Source organism: Urocitellus parryii, chromosome X, assembly GCF_045843805.1.
Source record: "Urocitellus parryii isolate mUroPar1 chromosome X, mUroPar1.hap1, whole genome shotgun sequence".
Classification (NCBI taxonomy): Eukaryota; Metazoa; Chordata; class Mammalia; order Rodentia; family Sciuridae; genus Urocitellus; species Urocitellus parryii.
This window is the reverse complement of record NC_135547.1, coordinates 65,802,352-65,828,886: the sequence shown is the minus strand read 5'-3', so window position 1 is coordinate 65,828,886 and position 26,535 is coordinate 65,802,352. Positions and strand designations below refer to the sequence as shown.

General features: G+C 31.5%; 1 protein-coding gene across 1 annotated transcript in view; it reads left to right on the top strand.

Annotated features, from left to right (window-relative positions):
- The window catches only part of LOC113200921 (sodium/hydrogen exchanger 2-like), a 95,275-nt gene that overhangs the window by 754 nt on the left and 67,986 nt on the right, over nucleotides 1–26,535 (top strand). The window contains exons 2-5 of the mRNA XM_026414525.1: nucleotides 2,536–2,999; nucleotides 3,523–3,773; nucleotides 20,409–20,626; nucleotides 24,445–24,641. Coding sequence (XP_026270310.1) covers nucleotides 2,536–2,999; nucleotides 3,523–3,773; nucleotides 20,409–20,626; nucleotides 24,445–24,641 — 1,130 coding nt within the window. The remainder of the gene's footprint in view (nucleotides 1–2,535; nucleotides 3,000–3,522; nucleotides 3,774–20,408; nucleotides 20,627–24,444; nucleotides 24,642–26,535) is intronic.

Here is a 26,535-nt window from a genome sequence, read left to right as displayed (position 1 = left end):
GATTTTTTTAACATATTTAAACTATAGGAACACCCTGAATTACTAGTATTATAAACTTCCTAAGTGGAGTTCAGTTATTTCTTTTATGTTCGTTTATAATATATCTGGCTTTTACCTTGGTGATGTTAAAATTATGAGCCCTTTAAAAGTTCAAAGTGTTTATTATTAACTATTACTTTTTTATAGGCTCAGAACCAAAAACAATGACAGGCAAATATGGCATCCTACAGAATTTTGTTATTTTAAAATGAGTTTATTAGTTCCCAAATAAATCATGTTTAGCATTACAATGTTTAAGTTACTTTATAAACATAGTTTCAGTATTAACAAAATATATTGACTGATTATGATACATACAAGATCCAAAGACTCATAGCATGATACATTGCCCAAACTAGGAAAAACCTTAGAAGTCATTCTTATTCCAGCCCCATTTTTTCATCCATTCTCTTTTATAGATAGTATATCTGAAGGCTGGAGAGAAAATATAATTTGCCATGTTTATGGAGCAGAACTAGAATGCTCATCTGCTGCCTTCTTGATCAGAAATACTCATTATCTTGAGTGACAATAATTTTCATATGTGTATAGTTAAGGTCTTTTATATTTTATACTTTGCAGTACTAGATATACTGATAGCAAAAACGTATAAGTAAATATTAATGTGAGGACAAGAGGGCAAATGTTACTACTTAAAACTGAATGTGTGACTCTGGGGGTCCAATGAATCAGGTCTCATCCTTTGCCCCCCAAATCAAATGGATAAACTAGTAATGAAAAGTGGGAAAGGAACTTCAATCAGTATAGCTATATCAGGATGGCAAAGTGAGATTAAGGATTTTATGTAAGTTTTCATGTAAGTAAACATATGGCAAAATTATTTTTCTGCAATGGTGCAATACAATCCAATTCAAACAACTGTAGATGGGTTACATAACAGAGAACTAGGAGCTGATTTTTCTAAAAGCACTGACTTGTCATTTGGGACTGCAAATGCCCAGTGGGCAGCTAAAAGCAGAATAATGTTTGACATTTCTGCCTTCATTTTGTACCTGTCTTCAGATTCCTGATGGGCTCTGCACATAGGCATGTTCATCATTTAAAGAGGGCTCATCTAAACATTGGTAATACATGGTTTATCAGCCCTAAGTTTACCTATCCTACTTCATCCCTTTTAAAGACTGAGGAATACTTATATGAACTTTAGCTTTAAATAGAAGTAGAATTGAGTCAGGTGGAGATGAAAGATATGTATAAGTAAGTAGTCTTGGTTAAACTGTGGTCTGATTATTATAGTTCTGTGAGGTTGCTCTGATGAAGTACTTATTACCTGAGGTGTCAATCTCCATTTGATTCTCATAATGTTTACCTATGAGACATGTGATCCTGGATGAGGGAAATTTGGCTCCCATGAGATGATTGCTCTTCCTTAGGGGTGCAGTCTCATCATGTGGTGAGCTATTTGCAAGGTTGTGATCTTCTTAGAAGATGTAGGGCAATGAATGAAGACTTCTAGGTGCCAATCCAGGAGATCTGCAAAGCTGACAGTGGAATGTGCCTGCAAATCTTGAAAATACCTTTTACCTTGGTATCCTCAGTCTTAAAAGGGGTTGAAGTAGGATAGGTAAACTTAGGGCTGATAAACCATGTATTACCAATATTTAGATGAGCCCTCTTTAAATGATTAACATGACTATGTGCAGAGCCCATCAGGAATCTGAAGACAGGTACAAAATGAAGGCAGAAATGTCAAGCATTATTCTGCTTTTAGCTGCCCACTGGGCATTTGCAGTCCCAAATGACAAGTCAGTGCTTTTAGAAAAATCAGCTCCTAGTTCTCTGTTATGTAACCCACCTACAGTTGTTTGAATTGGATTGTATTGCACCATTGCAGAAAAATAATTTTGGCATAGTTTAGTAAGATAATATAAACAAAATCTCCATTGTTAGCATTAATTAATTAATTAATTCAGCAAATATTTTCTGAGCATATTTTATGTGTGGATCCATGGGCTGTAGAACTAAGACTTCATTTTTACTCTGAGGAACTTTCAAATTATTTCAATATAAAGAAGAAAAAATCATTCTGTAGAGGGAAATAGCATGGCATAGTGGAAATAACAGATGGCTTTTAACCAATTAAAAAATTTTTAAAATTATGGTTCTCAACTATATATAATTTGATGTATATCACTGTGATTGTGAGAAGAATAGAAGAACATATCTAGCTGATAACACGTTTTGTGTGTATTTTAAAATATGCACATGCATTTGAAAATGATCTGGTAGACATATGAATTATTGTCCTCTTTTTAACTGTGAATGCCATTATCCTACTAGCAAATATTTTTCCTTTATAGAGACAAATGTCTTTGTCCATGCATCTGCACCTTTTAGACATTATTAAAATGAAAAATGTGAAATAACTAAGAAGCTATTTTCCTGAAATCATGAGGCTTGACTAGAAGGACATTGGACATATGGGGGTGATTGATAATGATGTTTTAATGCTCGTATCTTTTCTCTCTTTTCCAGGATTTCACGTCTATAATAAAATGCCCACTGTTGTACCGGAAAGCTGCCTCTTGATATTCGTAGGTCTCATCATGGGAGGACTAATTTATAGTTTAAATGATCAATCCCCACCAATAATGGACAGTGACATATTTTTTCTGTACTTACTCCCACCAATAGTCCTTGAGGCAGGGTATTTTATGCCCAGTCGGCCCTTTTTTGAGAACATAGGAACCATTCTCTTGTATGCTGTAGTTGGAACCATGTGGAATGCATTTGGAATTGGTCTTTCTCTCTATGGCCTATGTCAGGTGAAGTACTTCAACCTTCAAGATGTGTCATTGCTTCATAATCTTTGGTTTGGTAGTTTGATTGCTGCTGTAGATCCTGTAGCTGTTCTCTCTGTATTTGAAGAAATACACGTGAATGAGAAACTTCATATTTTGGTATTTGGAGAATCCCTCCTAAATGATGCTGTTACTGTTGTAAGTATTTTAGGCATGGAATTTCTGGGCAATGAATTAAGTTCCCTTAAGATCACCCCTGAAATTTAGAATTAAGTCCTAATTTAGGCCATAATTGAGAAAGCTAATTCTAGAAGTAAGTCTATAAATTTAAAGAATATGCTTTAACAGTCACAAATATGCTTTAGAAAGTGACAAGATTTCCTTGACCCTGTATTTATCTTCTATTAGTTTACTAGTTGAAAAGTGAGATAAATCTTCTGGAGGCCATGATCTTCTTAGTCATGCCAACTAAGAAAATCTTAGCCATGAAAGCTGTCTTCACAGCACATCAGAAAAATTTCAAACATAATCATGTATAGTTGGATGGTGATCTGTGATCTGTAGAAATATTGATATGGGTAAGCCTGCTAATGACTTATGTTCAGTGGCATTAGGAGTTATAGAACTTCAAAGTTGAGTAACTCACAAGTTAGAAGGGCAGATAGGGTAGAATTTGAGATTTTTTTTAATTGATACATTTGCTGTAATCTTTCTTATGCAGGTACTATATAAGCTGTTCAAGTCTTTCAATGAAATGCCATCTATCAAACTTGTGGATATTTTGGCTGCAATGGGAAAATTCTTTTTGGTTGGAATAGGAGGAGTTTTCATTGGGTTCGTGTTTGGAATGTTTGCTGCCTTTACCACACGTTTTACGAAGACCATCCGGGTCATTGAACCCCTTTTTGTCTTTTTATATAGTTATCTCTCTTACCTGACAGCAGAAATGTTCCATCTCTCAGGGATTGTGGCGTAAGTATCTGGATAAGACTTGATCTGTCTGTCTGTCTGCCTATGTATCTATCTACCTATATTTTTAGGGATTGAGTCTCATTTTATACCAGAAATCGAGAAAATTCCATTTCCTAGATATGGGAACAGGATGCTCCCTTTATTCTCTTCCTGATACCTCTAATAGAGTCACTTAGTCACAGTACTCTAAGTTTATTTTGGGACCAAGTTTATGGGCTCCTTCTAGAGGTTAAATTGCTACACCTCAACTACTTTACCTATATTGAAGTAGTTGACTGGAAAACCAAAATGAATCCCTCATTTTATGGACATGGAACTCCCTGAGCCAATTCTCTATCTTTGAAGGGGTGAATCATTTCCCTAATAGATTTGATGTGCCTGAGCATAATAGCAGTCCTGGGTCTAGTTAGACAGCATATCACTTAAGTAAGTTTGACACTTATTGTTCTGGCATAGGTGAACTTTCTGCAATAACCAAGAATATTTTTATTACTTCTTTTGTAAACTATACAGTGTATGCTGTTTTTCCATTATCTATCATTGGCACTAACCAGTAATGATAATCCTACATGTTTAATAGTTAACTTGCAAAGGCTGAATGCTCACATCCTAAGTTGAACAGTATTAGCATATAAATGCTTTTGCATTAGGGTTTAGATAGACCAACCCATTTAAAATATTAGGAAAAAAGTAATGAAATACTTAAATAAAATGTTACAGGTTTTCCAGAAGCTTAGATAGAAAAAATTGAAAAGATTGATTTAAATTAATTTCCAAAGAACTAATGCCTCTAGGTTACTCTAGGGTTTAAAAGGATTTGCTGTGAATAATAAATGTCATGGTAATGTGACTAGAATTAGTTTGTTTTAAATGAAAATATTCTAAATTAAAAGTAAGAATTCCTATCATGGACCTGGGTGATTTTACCTTAAATTGTTACGAGATGTAGTTTGGGCTTTCAATTGTCTTTTGTTTTATTGTCTGCCATTACCCTTTATGAAAGACAGGTAAAAAGAGCTAAGAAATGTGTGGAATTGAATGAAACAATTTAAATTTAATTCTAATTCAGGGCATTGTTCAGAGCTTCTACAATGGTATTTTTAAAGTGGCTTTCTTCTTTTGAGCCACTAGGCTTTCACAAAACTTTGCAATATGGAGATTGTTGGCAGGTTTCTGTTGAGTCTTGAAAGAATAAATCCTAGGAAAAACAATGTTGCCAAATCTACTTGCTTCCTTTGAAATATCCTGAAGCTTAACTTCCTTAAATGTAGAACCTTCATTTTCAGTTATGATTACAAGTATCCTTTGGGGCTGTGATCTTATAATCTTTTTTTATTTTGACTGAAAAAGATAATGGAAAAAAGATCTATCCTTAATTTCTTTGGAGATAGGTTTATAAAATCCATTTAAATAATTTATATTTTTATTTAGGTATTTTAACATAGGACTTTAGGTTAATTTTTATTTAAAAGTTGTATTAATACCCTTTTTAAAAATAAGCAAATTGCGTTTATATATTAATCTCTGTATTTACTGTAATTACTTTGAATGTAGTTGAACAAGAACAGCACAAACATGATTTAAAATATTTAAGAAAATGCTTTTTCTTAGACATTATTTTTTATTATTAATTTCAAATTATTAATTTGAAAATTAGTTAGGCTGAAAGTACTGTATTAAGAAATTGAGCACTGATGCATTGGTCACCTACAGAACATAGCATATAGATGATGATGAACAAATAATTAAATACAATAATAATAATGCATAATTTAGATTGAATAATTTATGTAACAGTCAATTCATAGATTTAAAAATAAAATATATTTCAAAAATTAAAATTTTATCTTTTTTTGTGTTGGAAACAGAAAAGCTTCTCCCAAACGTCCTGAGCTTTAGTTCCTTCATCTGTTAAATGTGGATGATAGTATCTATTTTACAGTATGATTGCAATAAATATAGTATATTAACTGAGTACTATTTAAATATAAAAAATAATTTTTGTCATTGTTATTTGTTGATTGGATTACTGTGTTAAGCATGCAGCAATCATAGATATAATGTTGCTTTGGGGAAGATTTCTCCTCCTTCTATTTTATTCCACTGTCCAATAATTTGGAAAAGAGGCATGAAAACACCTGCACTCATTCAAGAATTGATTGCTTTTTCAGAAATGAGTTGCATATGAATCAGTTCCTACTTAAAAGATTATTAGTTCTCAGAATGGTCAATAACATCATTGATTTTTGTGTGAATATGTTGAGGGTGGAAGAAAGGATGAAAGCATAATGCATGAAAAGTAATTAAAAGTCAAGTAGGAGATTTGTGAGGTTGAGCACTGTTTTTAGCCCAAGACTATAAAGTATCCATTCTTTATGATGGCTGCTTTTAACAGTAGTATATTGCATCCATTTGGAACTAATTTTGTTCCTTTTCAATAATACATTACTTCTGGAGTCAATAAGTCCACAGTTACTGATATTTAAAACATAAATTTTATTATAACAAGTTACCTTCTACTTGGGACTTTCTCTGATAAAAATTCTACCCATCAGTGCTATTAATTGCTATATTTAAATTTTATGCTAAAATTTTGTGGTTTTATTACAATAAAAATTATATTGTTGAATATATACATCTGTTTATATTAGTACTTTTTTGAGATTAACAATCATGCTTGGATTTTCATTTAGAAACTTGAAAATATGCTTTTTATCGCCATTATATTTTTGTTACCTTTTTGAAAGCTTGGCAAAAATATGAATTTGCTTTCCCAGGTTTCAAATAGATCTGTATTTTGTTTAGAAAACTGCTACTTTGCTATTGTTGCCTAATAGTGTAGGTAGGAGAACAATGTTTGTTAATTAAGTGTGGTTGGGTCAAACAACCACTTCTGTCTAACATTGTTTTTGGGACTCTCAGAAAATATTCGGCATTGTTATTTAAATGTTGGGTTGACACTTCTTGTCTGGTATCATTTCTATTCATAGCGCTTAAATGCATTCTACTCTCATGTATAACTAATTAAAATAAATAAAAAAATAATAAAAAACCTTAAAAACTATAATTAATGAAGTACACTATTCATTGGCTCTGCAAATAATATTATATAAAAATTATAGTACAGAAAGCAGCAGGCAAATTTCTCATATTGTTTTCTCATAAGCATCTATAGATAAATGATTATTGTGTCTAAAGAAAGTTTCTTTTTATAATAATCTTATAATTTCTATTCGTGAATTTAAAAAAAATATTAAAATTAAAACTGGATTTGTAATTGTAGCTAAAATACTCAAAATTAATTCCTTTTAAAAAATTTTGTGGCTCTGAGGATGGATTCCAAGGACTTTATACATGCTAAGTAAGTACTCTACCACTGAGCTACACCAGTAGCCCAAAAGGGTGCTCTTTTTATATTCTTATTTTCTTCTTCTGACAAAAGAAAAAAGTGCATAAGTTATGGAAGAAAGAGGATCCAATAGAACGTTAGGATTGAGAATGATGTTTTGTGTAGTGACAAGCAGTATTATTGTAAGATCACAAATACATTTTGAAGTTATTATTGTTCATTTAAAGTGAACTACAAAATCAAAGCACTGAATTCAAGAATATTCTCTCTCAGGTCTCCACATTTATGAAGAGTTTTAACTAAATTGGTTGGTAAATTGCATAATTCATCTGTATTACTATATGATAATATTTTATCCAAGAAAGTTATATAAAACAGTATAAAACACCCTATATAATGTCATTTCAATAATTTATCATGACATTGCTTAGCTTTCTAACTGTGTGAATCTACTAGATGTTCTACTTTCTTAGCTGAAATGGTGCAATGTTATGTGTCTGTGGAGCTAAGAGCTCTTTCACTTTTGGAAGGAATTTGTCTTCTATCCCACCAACATATAGATGTCTTTACCTGGCAACTGTTACCACCTTTACCTGAAGCTTCCAGATAAGTACTTTCTATACTAGTTTCAAAACTTAAATACTAAGCTTAAATTTAAGTCCTTGTTCAAAATAAATGAAATCAGAAATTTTACCTATAGCATATATTTCATTGTAATGATAGGCATAGCAAGTTTGAGTGTATTTCTTAAAGATATCAAGAGAATTATAGAATATGAAATATTTTTGTTTCCTTTAAAATTGATGAAACCTATCCATCTTACAGTCCTTTGTCCTAGCTGAAAGGATATTTGTATACTTAATCAATGAACAAACAAACAGGTAGTCTGTCCCTGCTCCCTGGATACAACTGTTCTTCCTCCCCAATTCCCCTTTTTAATTCAAATTTTCCAAGATTAGAGTAGGCTCTGCTGGATGAGTCTTCAGGAAAGTTTCTGTGGTTCACCTAACTTGCTCAATTCTGGAATTGCAATGCCAACACAGTTTTCAGGAAAGAATCACTACATTTTACTGAGAATAATACAGGAAACAAGAGCTGTAGCAACTTATATCTTGTGGACCCTCAGTTGTCACTTTTTGAAAGATTATAAAAAAGAGTACATAAATGACTAGGGGAATTTTAGGTAAGACATCATGAGACCACTTCTGTAAAATGAGTTACTTGTGTTAATCATGCCTCAGTGAATCATGCACATCTTGCTCTATAGAGAAATATATCTAGGAAGTGAGTAGTGACATTCTTAAGAAACCTCTACTTAAGGGAGAAGTTAATGTGAATTTCTTAGAGAACTGTAATGAGTCAATGACAGACATGACCTTTCATTTTGAAATTTAATTACTGAGAAACTCTTTTACTCCTATGGCAAATCAATACTTGAAATTTTAATTAAAATTCAGTGTCTAGGCTTAAAGACTCTTGAAAAATTTCCATCAAGAAAATAATAAAAATTAAGCTTGCACATAAAAAACCAAAACTAATTCTATTATGAGAAGATGTTTATGATTTTTATTTTTTAAAATCTTATTTGGATTCTAGGTCTTCCCCTGTGAATGATCTAGAGTTTGTGCCATGCTGTGACTTTTGCAAAAAGGGATTTTAATAAGCTAATAAAATGTGTTTTAACAGTGTGAAATGCTTTATTTTTATCTAGGTCAGTGATATTTAAATTGTGGCCCATGAACATCTGCTGGTCTATAAACTGTTGGTTACTATAGAAACTGATAATTTTTACAATGTCCAATATTCTGCTAAACACAATAATCAATAGGGACTTGTATTTTGTATGTCTCATTTTTATTCCACTTTTTTTCTAGTAATTCTTATTTTTATTAACAGAAACTGACCTTTCATTTCAGATAATTTGAGTCCCTTATCTAGACCAAAATGAGCTTTGTAAATAGTCATTTAGCATCTTAATATGGGCAGTTTTTTAGAATATATGAGGCACCATATCAGAAGCTGGTCATACAGAAATGAATAAGGTGGAGACCTGTATGAATGCAGTGGAGAAGAATGGGTGGTAGGTGGTAAATTATAGTGTGGTTGTTAAATCATTAAGTTATGTAGTCAGACTAATGTAAGTGAAAATCCCTGCTCTTATTCAAACTTTAGGAAAGTTACTTAATCTCTCTGATTTGTAAAATGGGCTTAAATAAATGCCTAACTGATGCAGTTTCTCTAAAGATTGAAAGTTAATGTCCATAAAGTGATATGAATCCTGCCTACTATACAGGATGAATATTAGTGAAATTTTTTTGGAAATGAGAATGAGAAGCATCCATATGGGCAACTATGAAACAGGACAGATATTATAAAAGTCATATTATAATTGCAATTGAATTCTGAGTGATGCAGACTTCACAAACATTTAAGGTGGTTGAAGAATGAGTTGAGCAAGTAGAATGGTAGAAAGAGACTATTTAAAGTAGAAATGCTTGATTTTATGAAACTATTTTCAAGGTTATAATTTCCTAAAGGAACTCAGTAAATTATGAGTAGTTATTATTTACAAAAATACTTTTCTTAAAAACTGCCACTCAAAAAGAATTTGTAATTGTTATAATTCTTATTGGTCTTAGGTGGTTAGCTCTTCAGTTTTCTTGAAATATATTGCTAAAATGCCATAGGGAAGAAAAATTCAATAAAAAATTAATGAAAACTTTGTGTGGTGACATATACCTATAATCCCAGGGGCTCAGGTGGCTGATAGGCAAAAGGATTCCAAGTTTGAGGCCAGCTTCATCAACTTAGTGAGGTCCTTAGATACTTAATGAGCCACAGTCTCAAAATAAAAGACAAGTAAAAAGGGCCAGGGATGTTGCTCAGTGGTTAAGCATTACTTGGTTCAATCCTCCCAAATAAAGTAAATAAATAAATAAATAAATAAATAAAATATTTAAGTAATTCTTCAACTTTCTCAGACTGAGATAAAAAGGATTGTAGAAGTCTTTAAAAAGTGAATTTGTAAGACTAAACACATACTTTAAGGTTAGAGCCAGTTATTCAAGTGTAATCAAAGGGAAAATATTTAATAGTCATCTTTACTTCCAAATTGATCTTCAATTTGTGTGATACAAAAAGACAAAATAATATGTTTAGAGGAGATGAAGTTGGTTGATGATGCAAAACCATTTGATGTTTGCTCCAGTCTAGTTTTTCATTTAATAAAACCAAAGGCAAAACTTACACATCCAACACTAAAAATCCTCTAGTTGAAAAGATGTATAGCTTAGTCTGGCATGACTTATTAGCTATATTTTGGGTTCAAAAGGTTTTCTGTTTGTAAGTACAATCACCATTCATAATATTGACATTTTCACATTCTAAATAATAGACTTCAGAATGTATCTCATTAATAAATGTAAAATTTTAAGACTTCTCATATCTAATTCATTAGAAAACTGAAGTGTGGCTGAGGACCATGGATTGTTTTGTGTTATAAATAAATTATAATTAGTAGTTGTCTTTGTAGTCAACTGATTTGATTATAATTTATGCACCATTATGCTTGTAAGTATGTATTCTTGAGATCAAGTCCCATAAACAATAACTGGATAAGTCTGGAGATGTTAGAGTAAGAGAGTTGAAGAATATTTTCCTATAAATGAAACAACAATTGCACAAAAATTTGTGTTTATGTTTTATGTTTGAAAAAATAGAACATTACACATTATATTTATTAAAAATGTGATAAACGTTTTTTTAAACTAAGAGAAAAATGTAGGAATTTTAGTATTAGGGTAGTGGTTAAGACTATAGGGACTTGAAACTAAACAGATTTTTAAGTCCCATATTTACTATTTATTAGCTATGTGCCCTTGTCGTGAGTATCAAATGAGATATAAAGAACTCTTCACAATATACAACCCTTTATGAGAGCTCAATGTGTACATTATTATTTTTTCTTTCCTTTTCACCTATAATAATATGTGATACTTGTATTCTCTTCAGTGTAATGAACAGATATCTTACTCTTTTCTGTCTCCTAGATTTTCTCTTTATTCTAGACTTTCAATATGCTAAGTCTGTCTATAGTGCTGAGAAATACATATGGGTTGTACTAAGTAACTGAAAAGAATTTTCATTTTTTAAATATGTTACTTACACAGGCTCATTTCAAAATATTCAGAAAATTCAGATTTTAAAACAAATTATTTATATACAAACAGATAAAATCAGAAATAATATTTTGTTGAAGATCTTTTCAGGAATTTTTCTGTATATTTATGTAGCATAAAAGAAGCTTGGTGAAAAATCCATTACAAAACAGAAGAGAAGGCTTATCAATTTCAGAGCAGCACATGGCACTGTTCACTTTTTTGGTGCTCTTTTTTTTTTTTTAGAATTGGTGCATTATAATTATGAACAATAGTGAGATTTGTTGTTATGTATTCATACATACACACCATACTATTGTGGAAAGGCTTCTAGTACCTTGCCAGGGTGTCCTTTTTCCTGCCCAGGAGGTTATAAGCCACTGGAGAAAATAAGTCAGAAATAATTAGTGAAGAACAAAAAGACAAAGAATCAAAAGTATAGTTTTAAAGTAGAGTGCCTGATAGATCCAGCCCACACAGGAGCTGGAGCTGGAAAATTAAAATATGGCTCCTATGGTTTATTTTAGGGGGTACATAAAAAGCAAGAATATGGTTTCAGGGGTGGAATTTTGCTTTGTGATGTCTCATAGTCAGCAGGTTGATATGCATCTTGGCAGGTCACACCCATCTTTGAGAGGCTGTGTGGTTGCAGCAGATCACCCTATCTCCAGTGCTCTGTGGGACCAGGCAGAGCTTGAATAGGCCTCACAATGTGTCTGGGTGGTCTTAGCTAGAGGAAATTTCAACTGGAAATTCCCAGACACCAGATTCTCCTATTCACTAGGCTGCAATGTCAATGTAGACCACAAATAGCCCAGGGATGGCTCTTGACACAATAGGGTAATATAATTTGGTCACTTGCATCCCCCAGTACCTCTCCTTTCCTTTCTCTCCTCTTTTCCCTTTCTTAAGGCAATGGGACCATGAATATATTTGCATAAAGTACTGCATCACAGTGACTTTTCTCTAGTTGAGTGGCTTGTCTATGCAAAGACCAATAAGAGTCTTCTGAGCTCCTGAGACTGGTGACTTTATTTTTTCTCTTCACACTGAAAAACACTTGGTTTATTATAAATTTTTTATTAGGCAAATTTAATTTTTGTTGGTACTTTTATTTTTTAACTGGTGAATTGAAGTGCTTATGAATTATCTATTATTTATAAGCAAATATATATATATATATATATATATATATATATATATATATATATATATATATCTCCAAAAGACTTTTTATCCATAGATTAAAATTTTATTAATATAGAAGCACAGGAATTACCAGTTCCTTCTTTTTCTTAAATTTGTGCAATGATTTATATGTAAATAATCAATTACTGCATTTATCTTTAATGTGTTGGCATACTGAATATACATTCAGACCATTGTCTGATTTTAGTTGTGTACTGATAATAACCTGGTGCTTTTCCAGGCTATTCCCTTTACATTTCTTATTACTCTTCTTCAAAAACTAATAGCAGAAGTGCAAAATTAGTACAACCTAATATTGAAAGGAAACTTGTGGAATCATTCAATACAACCCCCTCATTTTTTCATATGAGGAAATGGATGCCCAGAAAGATGTGTAAATGATCACATAATTTATTTTTTTCCATGCAGGAGCATAACAAAGTCATTTCAACACATAAGAAAGTCTTTCACTTTTAAAGAGTCTGAGAGTAGAGCAATCCAGTATAAAGCCATCTTTTAAAAATTTAGTTGTTGCAAAAATCATGTAATAAAATGTGCCATCTAAGCCATTTTAAACATAGTGTTAAGTATATTCACATTCAGCCATCCTTTCCTTCTTAAATCATCTTTTTGAGTCTAAAAGCCTATGCCATTTTAATAAAAGTTTCAGTTTTCTTTTGTACTCATGGAATGACAGCTCTAAGATGTAAAGCAGTAAAGAATGGATGAGAGTTGTTAAATTTGTGCCTTATGAAAATATGGAATCCTAGCAAATGCTTTGTAAAATTATACTTAAAAGGTAAAAGATAAACTGTTGTAGGAATTATAGAAGATTTGTTAGATAAGGTCATTATCTCTTTTATTTTTCATATACTAAAGAGATAAAATCTTTGCACAGTCCATGTGAATTAATATTTTGTTTAATAAATTTTGCACATTTCCCTTGCAAGAGTTAATTTGTTTTTTAAAATAAATTTTAACATCATTATGAAACTATCATAAATAAATTTTCCTTAATTTTTCATTGTAGAAACCTAAGAAGAACAAGTATTGATTGGTTATTAATATACAAAGAGGAACCTTTTAGGTATAGTTGTTTTAATTAGTACTTCAAAGAAGCTTTCCAAAGACATACTCTGATTTTCTCACTTAGCTTCATTTTTTAATTTCTGTCATTAGTAATTTATTTGGGCCATAGTATAGACAGCCAAATTGATTGGGATTAACTGAGATTAGAATGGATTTCAGTCAACCATTTTTTAATATTTATTTTTTAGTTGGACACAATACCTTTATTTTATTTATTTATTTTTTATGTGGTCCTGAGGATCAAACCCAGGGCCTCACATGTGCTAGGCAAGTGCTCTACCCCTGAGCCACAACTCCAGCCCCAATCACTTTTAAATCATTTCAAAATACACCTTATTTCAAACAATAAACACATTTTTGAACTTCTACTATATTCTCACTTTTGTAGGAGTTAAAAAAAACTAAACAAGATCTCCTTTCAAAGGTTTTAAAATTTACCTAATGAGGTAAAAACATGATTACATGGAATTATAGGTTGACAACAAAGAAGGATAGGAAACAATGTCTATAACAACTAAGAACATTTAACTACCTTAATGTCTGAACTTGGAAGAGAGTGCATGTGGAAAAGCAGTGGTGGTGGTGGTGGGGCATGGGGATTACAGTAGTATTAGAAGCCAAATTTCACTTACTCAGGAAAAGGAAAAAGTGGGTAAGTAGAAAAGGTAAAGGGGATGGTTCCCTCAACATTGAAAATCTAGAGGCTGTAGACTTTTCTTCCTGTTCCTCTTGCTTTTCATAACAACTTATTTTAATCTTCAATGTCATTAGATTCTACGGACTTCTAATTCATGTTAGTTACTTTAGGCATTTATGAAAATTTGTGTCTAGCTATTCATTTAATCCTCCAGTAAGTGTCTAAGAAACACTTTTATTCTTTAATCCTTTGTACTGTTAAGCACTTTCTTATGAATCTCCAATCCCCAGAGTTGTGAACTCTTGTAGGACAGTAATAATACCTTTCACATTTTTCTTTTTTATTCATTTACTCACTTACTATAGATAGTCAAAATATTTATTGAACATATGTTTTATTTATTTATCATTTCATTTTTTATTGGTATTATTTGTCTTATTGTGCCCTACAGGGAAAAATAGACTGGAAGAATATTTTGGGGACTGGTAGAAAAATTATCTTGTTTTTTGATTAAATGGCTACTATCCCAAGTTATAGTTTTTGGTGTTACATAAAAATGTGCAGAAATACAGCCCCCCCCCATTTAACTATGAAAGCTTGTTGATACATTAGCACTATGTAGTAATGATGAAGTAAATAAAAGGTCTAAACTCATGGTCTAATAAATGGTCTAAAAAGAAAACAAATAAATTCCCAGTTTCTTTAAAATCCTAATTATAACATTTAAAAAATCAAATTTGTTAGAATTTGATTTTTTTGTGGTGCTGGGGATTGAACCCAGGGCCTTGTGCATTCGAGGCAAGAATTTGATTTTTAAGTGGCTTTAATTTAAAAATAATACTAATCTACTTTTAAAAGTTTACTGAAATAAAAGTTTCAAATACCATATTGAATAAAAAAGGAATAAAAAGAAAAAAGGGCAAACAAATGTCTGAATTTGATGAATAGAATTTCCATGTTATAAATAGCAAATGTTGGGTGATAGCAGAGGGGAAAGTAAAGAAATAGGTAGGTACAAGAAACCTTGTAAAGTAGATGAGAATTATTGCCAAATTAGAGCATGGGGAATACAGTAGTATCAGAAGCCAAATTTGACTTACTCAGGCAGACATCATTTGCTTTGAAGGATAACTTTATGACCATATCTGATAATTACTGGTGATTGACAAGGAGACCTTTTTTTGATAGGTGTTTCAAATTATGGGTTCTATTTGTAGCTATTTTCCAGAAAGGTGAATAGTCACAACTGGATTTTTTATCAATTTACCATTGTAATGCATAAAGTTTATTGCGTAAAGGCAAATAATAAGATGTGCAGAATATACAAACTAAAACATACCAGGAAAATTTTGTGTCTAATATTTACCATATATTTTGTTGTGTTAAGCATTTTGATCTTTCTGGGGTGCTTACAGTAACATATTTTTGTTGGAATGCTATTAAGAACTAAAAAAAAACAATTGTGGTACCAGGTATTGCACCCAGAGTCACTTAACCATGGAGCTACATCCCCAGCCAGGTTTTTTATTTTATTTTATTTTTTGTTTGTTTGAGACAGGGTCTTGCTAAATTGCTGAGTGTTGAACTTGCGATCCTCCTGCCTCAGCCTCCCAAGATGCTGAGATTACAGGTGTGTGACACTGTGCCAGGCAAGAACTTTTTAAAATTTGAAAAATATGAATATCTATTTAGGGAAAATTTTGTCTATTTCAATGAAATGAAATCATACAACACAAAGACGACAAACTCTGGATTCAATCAAAGCTAGGCTCAAATAACTGCTGTGTAAAATGCTAGTTGTTCTATACTGGGCCAGTTAATGTTTTTGCGGTTCATGCATTCTTGTGAGGTTATTGTGAGGATTTAATGTAATAATGTATGAAAAGTAATTGGAATATAATTGGCATTCAAATATTAGCAGTTTCAAATGTTGGTGTTGTGATTTTTTTCATCAGCTGTTGTTTCCCTGGCTAAAGGAAACAATCAAATAATATTTCTGATCTTTGCTTAATAGATTTTTCTTCTTCACCACTCTTAATCTTTTTTTTTTTGTGGTAACATTTTTATAAATGAATTAGAAATGACCTAACATGGGGAACACAAAACAGTGGATACTTTATTCATATTTAATCTGGCAACTGAAGATGTGTGCATGTGTGGTATATCTATACTTAGAAAACAGAATAGAAAGTAAAATATAACTAATCTTTGAAACAATCTGCAAACATGCAAATTATATTTTGGCTTGATATACGTACTATTAGGGTGATGTCAGGTCACCTTAGATCATAAAGTGATTGAAAACAGGAATCACACCATGGTGAGAGGGGAACCACACAATACACCATATTTCTCAAGAAGTATTAAACTGATGCAATTGGAAATTGCCTAAGAACAGGTGTGAGTATGCAGTCATAGTTCATTTATTATGGCAGTAATATAGTCTTGGTAATATTTTAATTAATTAACATCTTTAAGACACTCAAAGCTGAAAACAAAGAAATATATTTCACTCAGACATCAGGAAGCATATAGTATTTCAGGAATTTTAGCAGATGATCAATGTTAATCATGCTCCCTGAGGATTTTATTATACTATTTACTCAAACAATCAAAAATTGACCTGAGGGAGAATACATTTTTAGATGCTGAACTGTTTTAATTTTTTTCCAGAATAGAAAATGAAAATAAAACCTACATGGTAACAGATAGGAAAACAAGAAATTGAATATAAATATCAAGTCACCAAAAGCTATTTATTAGACGGTATTGTTTAATAAGAAAAAAAGAGGGGAAAAAAGAAGGGGAGATTTCATCAAAATAGAAGAAAGATCAGTGAGATAGTGGAAGAGGATTGAGGGGGAAGGAGAATTGATGGGAAAAGGAAAGTGCAGTGGGATGAATCTGACCTAACTTTCCTATGTACATATATGAATACACTACAGTGAATCTCACCATCATGCACATTCACAAGAAATTAATTAAAAAACAACTATGGGTAAATGGCAGAAAGTTCAGTAGAGTAGAGAGAAGGGAACAGGGAGAGGGAGGAGGGGAGGAAAATGGGATGTACAAGGGACTGAATTAGAGAAATTATATTTTATGTTTTTCTAATAGTCAAATTGAATTCTAATGTTATGTATAGCTCAAAATAATCAATAAAAAGATTATTTAACAGTGAAAATAATAAGGACATATATTCTCTTGGCATTTGTTAGCATTTGACAATTCATTTGAAGCTTTTGGTACCTACCTAATTTAAAATATTTTTATGATATAGGAATTTTCAAATATAAAAATAGATAAAGTTTCACTGGACAAATAAAAATTGTTGTTCTTGAGACAAATTTGTGACAGGAACTCAGTTCTCACCTTCAAAATTTGCACATAGAACTACAACTTAAAACAATTCTGTAACAAATTGAAAGCAGATACTTGGCTATCACATTTTAAAAAATACTGTTTAATAATTGATTAAGATTATCTACTTTGTAGCTCTGTGGCAGAGTGCTTGCCTAGCATGTGTGAGGCATTGGTTTTGATCCTTAGCAGAGCATAAAAAATAATCATTTGGGGGATAGTGGGGGAGAGGAAAGGTAGCAGAATACAACAGTCACTAATATGCCATTATGTAAAAATGTGAGTATGTAACAGATGTGATTCTGCAATCTGTATTTGGGGTAAAAATGGGAGTTCAAAACCCAATTGAGTCAAATGTATGAAAGATGATATATCATGAGCTCTGTAATGTTTTGAACAATCAATAAAAAAAGATGCTTGAAAAAAATAATCATTTAAAAAAGCATTTTAAAAAGATTATCTATTAGCTGAGATTAAAATGAAAATAGTCAAATTAAAATATGTGAAAATTATATTTTGAAACATTGTACATCAAAATGAAATCTTTCAGTTTCTGGAAGGAGACCCCAAATGATAGAGAATAAAGAAGCAACACTATGTAACAATGGCAGGAGATAGAGAGTTCTTTATTATTAAGCTGACTAGAGAGAAGATACAATTTGACAGATAAAAGTATATATACATACAATTTGATTTTAAGTATAGGAAATACTTTGAAATAAAGCCTTCAAACATAGATATAAACATCAGAAAGTGTTTCTTTTTGATTTGGTGTGAGGAAAAAGGAAACATCAGAGAAATTTGTTATATTCTTCTCTTCCTTCTGTTGTTTCCAGAGTAGATAGCCACCATTTTTTTTTTTTTTTTTTTTTGGTGGTACTGGGTTGATCCCATAATGCTTTACCATTGAACTACGTCCCCAGTCCTTTCTAATTTTTATTTTAGCTGAGTTGCTTGGGGTCTGCTTAAGTCCCAGTACTAGCTTTGAATTTCTGCTCATCTTGCCTCAGCCTCCAGGTTCACTGGGATTACAGACCATCACTCACCACCAATGTTTCTTTAAAAGTAGTAGTGGGAGAATTTATATTGAATTGATGCTGAATTCAGCATTCAACTAATGAAAGGAAATAGAGAAAAGCAAATCAGGTAGGAAATGTAACTTTCAAGAAATTGAAAAGCATATAATATCATGTTGGTTGAATGTGCCATTCGTGAAAAGTATTAAACAGAATTTGTAAAATAAATACCTTGTGTGTATTTTCAAATATATATCCAGGGGATTAAGTGAATGGGGTCTAGAGGCAGATCTGGAGACAGCTCTGCAGCTTACTGTCTTGAGCAGTTTATTTAATCTCCATAACTCCCTTATCGTTAGCATGGAGATAATAAGTGTTTCATAATGGTGGAAATGAGAGTTTGAGAAAAAGTAGATAAAACAATTAGGATACATACTTATAAAGATTAAGCACTGAAGAAATATTAGTTATAATTGTATATAAATAGATATATGTGGGTAAAAATTATAAACTAAGCTTGTTGAATGGAATTTTTAATCATTAATGACCTTAAGCCCATTAGACTCTAAGTGTGTCTCATGGGTTTAATTTGAGTGGAGCAATATCAGAGAACTTGCAGTAACTTTAAAGAAAATTGTCAGTAAATTCCTACTGTTATTAAATAAGTGGAGGAGAAGTGTCTTGATTTGTTTCTAGGGATTGAACCAGAGCCTCTCCCCTTTGTGTTTGTGGATTTTAGTAGGGCTGAAACTTAAACCCAGTTCTTTGCAGGTCTCTGCTTCACCTACTATTTTTGGTTTTATGTAGGGTAATCTTCTTTTCATTTCCAGGGTACATTTCAAGGAAAATTAGTTTAAGGTTTAAGAACCTATGGTTTTATGCCCCAGAGTGTCATATTACAAGATTTAGTTGTTTGTTGACTGGCCCTATATTGACCTACAGATTAGTTAGTGTGATTCCCACATTTCTCCTTTGGCATTATGACCCTTCTGGTTTTTAATGTGAGTTATTTTCTAGGATTTATGCATTTAGAAAAAAAAAGGTTTTACTACAGGTGGCAGAATTTCTGTTTTTATTGTAGATTCTGACTTCTGTGCAGATGATGTGAATGACTACCACTTTTGCCACACCTACAGTAAAGAATTATTTTAAAATAAATTAGTATGGGGAACTAACAGGTTGTTGTTCATTTTGTGTACAATGTTCTCTCTATCCCTGTCCCTTGCTGCTCCTCTCCAAGTTGTTGTCTGAATATCTTTCCCCACAATGATAAAAAATAGAAATAAAAGCTTGTAGGAATGAAACCATTTTGGTGAATGGAAGGGTGTGTTAAAATACTCTTGAGGATGACTGGAAAGGCTTACTAGACAGGAGGATAAAAGCATAATTTTGAAAATGTGGTGGATGGAATACAATAGTCAAAACATCCCTGAGTATAAAATATTATAACACTGTAGCACTTTAGAATCTATAAGGATCAAGTTTTTATTCTTAGCATTTAGCTCTTAGTGATTTACTGCCAACTAATGATTAGAACCTATCAATGTAATCTTATTTGAGTAGGAGAGATTAGACAATTTCAAAAATGATAAAGCAGGCAACTTGCTCTCAGCACACAAAAGGACACAGAAATTGTCACCTATTTTGAAAGCTAAATATTTGATAGTCTTAGAAATGTTATTGTATAAAACTTGGAAACTGGCATGCTTTTCATATTCTGTAACACAGTAAAGTACCTTGAGTAACAGAAATTCTGATTCTTCAATAATGTTTATATGATTACCTTGCATTATAGTTAAATGCAAGTGCTATTCTCACACATTATTTTTCCTTCTTTAGAATTATCACTTGTGCTATGAGCATGAAACGTTATGTGGAAGCTAACATTTCTCAGAAGTCCCATACTACTATCAAGTATTTTATGAAGATGTGGAGCAGTGTTAGTGACACTCTTATCTTCATCTTCCTTGGTGTTTCTACCATTGGAAATAACCATGAATGGAATTGGCCTTACATTTGTTTCACTGTCTTTTTTTGTCTTATATGGAGAGCATCAGGTATGGTAAATGTTATTTACATAAAACTATGCTGACTAAACTTTGGATTGTGCTAGAGGCATGGAATTAAAAATTTAAATATGCTTATTTTCTATAATTCTATAGGCAGACTATTATATATTTTCATTTATGTAGGAAGAATTTAATAGCAATATTAGGAAACAGGCTATGGAAATAGACTACCTCAATTAAAATCCTAGTTTTACCCTCGAGCCTTGTGGCTTTGACAAATTTATAAAATCATTCTAGGCCTTAGCTTCTTCAACTTTAAATTGCCAGTGGTGTTGATACTAACAACTTCTGCCAGCCATTATAAGAATTACATGAGCTAATCCAGTCAAAGAGGTTAGCAAAGAGACAGGTATATTAAAAGCTCTCAGTTTTTTTACTACTATTAGTTTTTTTACTACTATTAACAATTAAAACTAATAGTAGTTTTTTACTACTATTAACAATTGCTGCAGCTGCAGCAGTGAAGTTGAATATTATTAGTAATAATGATGTTATAATATGGAATAATATAACAAAATACAAATGCTCCAAGAAATACTACTAAGAATTTGTACCCAGTACTACTGCTATTGCTAGGAAAAAAGCTGAGCAGTTTTTGTGATTCTTTTCTGAGTGTTTACATCTGCCCGCCTTATCCCAAATTACAAAGAAAGGATAAAGTCACCTACAACTTTCAGCACTGTTGTTTTAACTTTTCATTCTTTCATGTACATATGTAGCACACTGATATCGTTTCATCAGTATTATTGAAGTCCTGGCTATGGCTTGGGGAATGCTGAGTCTATCAGTTAAATATATACATTCTTCATCTTTTACTCAAACCCTAGTGGAAGCTGAGTGACATCTAGTGTCCTTCCAAGTCCTACCTAATATATGACTTTACTGTTGGGTGAAACTAAATATTTCTCAGTTCAATCCTTATAGTAAAAAAAAAATACCATTTGTACCAAGGTGAAATATGCATGTATAGTATATTTTTCATTCTAAAAAAAAATCACACCTTCATTGCTAATTGAACTGAGATTTCTCTTTAATCTCATGGTTTACAGTCTTCATGGGAATTCAGTTTATACTTTATCATCTTTTCTTGACATTTATGTCTCCTCCTCCACAAATGAATAAAATCATTGTAGACTTTTTGTTGGAGGCTATGAAACTTACTTTAACAATACTGAGAGGCACATTAGGAAAATTGCTTAGGGTTTCAAGGATGAATAATAAGAGAGGTCAGGGTATGCTTTATTATCCATTAAAATGTGTGTAGGTTAGACATTAACAGTGAAATTATCAGGTGAATGTCATACAGGTTCATAGAAGGCTATTTATGGCTTAGTCTAGCCCACTGGAAAATCTCATTAGAGTTTTAAAATGTTCTTTAGAAAAAACTACACAACTTTTAAGATAAAATCAGATTTTAAAAAATCTACTTTGTGTCCATATGCTATCATAAAAACTCACAGGAAAGAGGATACCAAGGTTAATACCAAGGATAAGTGAGAATGTTTTGTTTTAAAAAAATGTTAACACCTAACAAAAAAGCTACAACTAGAGAAGAAGGTCAATATTTCTATAGGTTTGTATAAATTGATTTCTGTGAAAATTCAGAAGGAAAAAACAGATCCTGTTTCCAATATTTTCTTATTTCTGAACTATAATATATAGATAATCACTGCATCTAGTATGAGGAAATACATAAATGCCTCTTACAACATAGTCAGTGAGGAATCTGTAATTACATAAGCCTGGCATCACAATTTGATTTAAGGCTGTGCCTATAAATGAATGGAAGAGATAAGCTGTAGGCCTTATTCTCTTTTCCCTTTGGAAATTAGCTGTGTTAAATGTTATTTTTTCAAGTCTCTGAAATTATACATTAGTAGTTGGTACATCAGAATATTCTTATTCCTTTTGATTTGGGTGCCTATATAAAAGATCAGTAAAAATCAAAACTAAAACACCAGATTTCTGTCAATTTTGATTAGTTGAAGATAATCAATTAAGTTGACTTTATGTACTTTGACTCAAAGTGTGCTAGATTACATGTCAACTTGGATAAAATTGTAATTTGGTTCAAAATGATTATAGTGTCACTATATTTGAATACTGTCAATTTCAATACAGAATAAGAATGTATTATATAGATTTAGACATTTATTGGAATATCTAAATGTACAAAAATAAGGGAGTGGTTAAAACAAACTACTAGAAAAATAATAATATAAACATAAGCATGTGGATTTGGAAAATTTTATTCCAAAGTATTAGCAATTGTTTTATTAGAATGGGTGAGATTATGAGTATTATGTTCTTTCTTTGCATATTTTTATTTTTCTCTAAGAGTTCCTTCTGCATTTGTAGTAACAAAATAGTGAATTAAAAGAGCTAAAAAGAATTCAACAATTTTAAAAAATTTACAGTTTTCAAATCTCTGGACTTGAGAGAATTTAGTTATTATTTTCATTATATCTATTCTAATGGCTTGATTATATTTTCATTTCACCGTGTAAAATACTTAAATTTAATTACAATGTTTTAAATAATAGAAATAGATACATTTTTTGATCATCCACAAATGGTTGCAAATCAACCTCATGGCACCTTAAATTGCTATACTCAAAGGCAGAGAATCTGAGATTTTTTCTAACGTGAATCAATTTAGTCAGAACTGTCTGTCCGACAACTTATTTCAGCTCAAATTTTCTGTAAGAATCTGTGCTTTCCACTAACAGGGAGTGGGAAGACGGGAGAGATAGAGGAATTATTGGGGACTGAATTGAATCAAATTGTATCCCATTCTTGTATAATTATGTCTGAATGAACTCCAATACTATGCATTAATGTAACGAATTATTAAAAATTTGCATAAAATAATCCCTATTTTCAGTACTCCTGTCAAGGGATCTTGTATTTTCTTTCTGATCTTGAAATAAATTATTTGATAAACCTACTTACAGAAAAATGTTCAAGATGTACTGCATATTGAAAGGAGAGGGAAAAGGAGTGAAGTATAACTCAAGTATAGTAGTATAATATGATCTGTGTGACAAATGATTCTCTTGTGTCTCAAATTGTATTAGTACATGATCTCATAATTCTATCTTCACCAAGGTTAGATTTTGAGATGATAATGAAATGTGAGTAATTAAAAATTTTAGCTGATGTTCTCAGAACCTTGGATCCTAGGTAGATGTTAAAAAAAGCACCCTTATTGATAGCCTTGAACTATATGGAATTATTGCTCAGGTCACATTCTTTAGTTTTTATTTCATTAGCTTGTATCTGATCAGTAGCATTTATAAGACTGAATAGAAATGTTACATTTTGTTTGTGGAGATTGCTTTTTTTAAAAAAAAATATTTCCTAGTTGTTGATAGACCTTTTATTTTATTTATTTATATATGGTGTGGAGAATTGAACCCAGTCCCTCACACATGCCAGGCAAATGCTCTACCACTGAGCCATACAGCCCCAGCCCCTGGAGATTGCTTCTAAAGAGTACCCTAGAGAATCCTTGTGGGCCCAAGGAAAACAAGTATGGCTTAAATTCTAAAAACCAAGAATGATCAGAATTTTAAAAAAAACAAACAAAATAAAACAAAACAAAAATGCAACTATTTAAAGTAAACTCTCTGAATGTAATTTTATAAACTAAACCTTTAAGTTGCTTAATTAGTTTAAGTTTTTAAATTATTGATCACAAGTTCTTAGAATTCTAAACTAGTTCAAAACCAATTTATTAGAATGTAATTTTAACATTATTTCTGTTGATTAATTAGCTCCTCTCCTCTTTTTATTGAAACATTTAGGAGTTCTTGTGTTGACTTTCTTCGTGAGCAAATGTCATATGAATACAGTGACCAGAAAGGACCAGTTTATTATAGCCTATGGGGGACTTAGGGGAGCAATCTGCTTCTCTCTTGTTTTCCTGCTCCCAGAATTTTCCAGAAAGAAGCTCTTCATTGCAGCAACTACAGTTGTTATCCTTTTTACTGTTTTTGTGCAGGTAAACAAACTACTAAAGTAGTGCAATTTGAAGTCTTCCACTCAGATAAAGAAAAGAAAAGAAAACAAAAACAAACAAACAAAAAATTCAAAACCAACGTTCTCTATTAGGACCTTGAAATTAGGTATTTTAGATTTAAGAGAGACAATTAAAATATGTGAAATAGCTCCTATCATAACTAAAGCTGGACTTTTACAGAGTCTGAAGTGAAATTGATTTTAAGTCAATAGGGGAAGAGGAGGATGCAGCATTTTTTTTTCAAGTGGATGACAATCAATATTTAGCTACTTAAAATGGTAAGATTGGAGTTGAGGGCAGACAGGGATATAAATAAAATATTTTAAAATTTTAATTCTATGAAAATTCTGTTCTTAAAATACCCTTTGGCCATTTGCATATGACCATTTGTCTTAAATTCTAATATAATTTACATTAGTTTTGCAAAAGTTATTATAAAGATTCTTATAAAAATGTCTAAAAATATATTCATTTGCTAAATGGTATTGTATATGATTTTTTGGCAAATTGTATTTTTACTAGAATAATGACAGTGGGTATTTCTCCATGTGTACATGTATGTGTGATAGGGGTAAGACAAGTTAGGAAATTTGAGTTTAGTAGACTTCCCTTTAATTTTTCTTTAAGTTTTTTTTAGTTGATACATAAAACAATATATATATATATATATATATATATATATATATATACACACACACACACACACACACACACACACACACACATACATACATACAAGTTAGGTTTCAATACATACATTTTGAAATGTTAAAATCAAGTTAAACATATCAGTTTTTTCAAATATTTAGTATTTGTTTATGGTAAAGATCTTCAAAGTCTTTTCTTACAGCTTTGTGAAATAAAAAGTACATTATTTTTTATCTATGATCACCCAGCTGATGCAATAGCACAACAGAACTTCTTACTCTTAGTGAACTAAAATAGTACTCATTGGTCAAATTTTCCCAATCACTTCAACCCTCCTATTTTCCCCAGCCTCTGATAATTACCATTCTATTCTCAGTTGCTATGAAAAACTAGTTATTTTTTTAAATTTATCTTAAGGTGCTGATGATTGAACCCAAACTCTCATGGATGGTAGAAAACTGCTCTACCACTGGACTAAACTTGCATCCCTGATATAAATATTTCTAGATTCCACATATGAGTGAGATCATATAGCACCTGTATTTCTGTACCTGGATTATTTCAGTTAACATAATAACTCTGGTTCCATCCATGTTGTTGCAAATTTCATCCTGTTTATGGCCAAATAGTATTCCATTATAAATATGTTCCACATTTTCTTTATCTGTTCATCTATGGACAAATAATTGGAGTGTTTCCATTTCTTGGCTATTGTAAATCATGCAGCAATTACCACAGGATGGAGATATCTCTTCAACAACATTTCATTCCCTTTGGAAGTGTATTCAGTAGTGGAATTGTGGGATTTCATGTTAATTAATTTTTTAATTAATTAAGGAATCTCCATAATATTTTCCATAATAGCTTTACCAATTTCTATGTCCACCAACCCTTTTCTCCATATCCTCACCAGCATTTGTTACCTTTAGACGTTATGAGGATAGCTAATCAGAGTGATATTCACTTTTTTTAAAATTTAAATGTCTCTGATGATTAGTGATGTTGAGCCCCTTTTTATATACCTATTGCCAAATTATATGTCCCACTTTGGGAAATATCTATTTTCATTTATTTTCCATTTTTAAATGGTTATTTGGTTTTTCAATACTGAGTTTTTGGACTTATTTTTATAATCTAGGTGTCAATTTCTTCTTGGCTGAAAGTATTTTCTCCATTCTATTGTTTGTCTCTTCACTCTGTTAAGTGTCACCTTTGATGTGCTAAGATT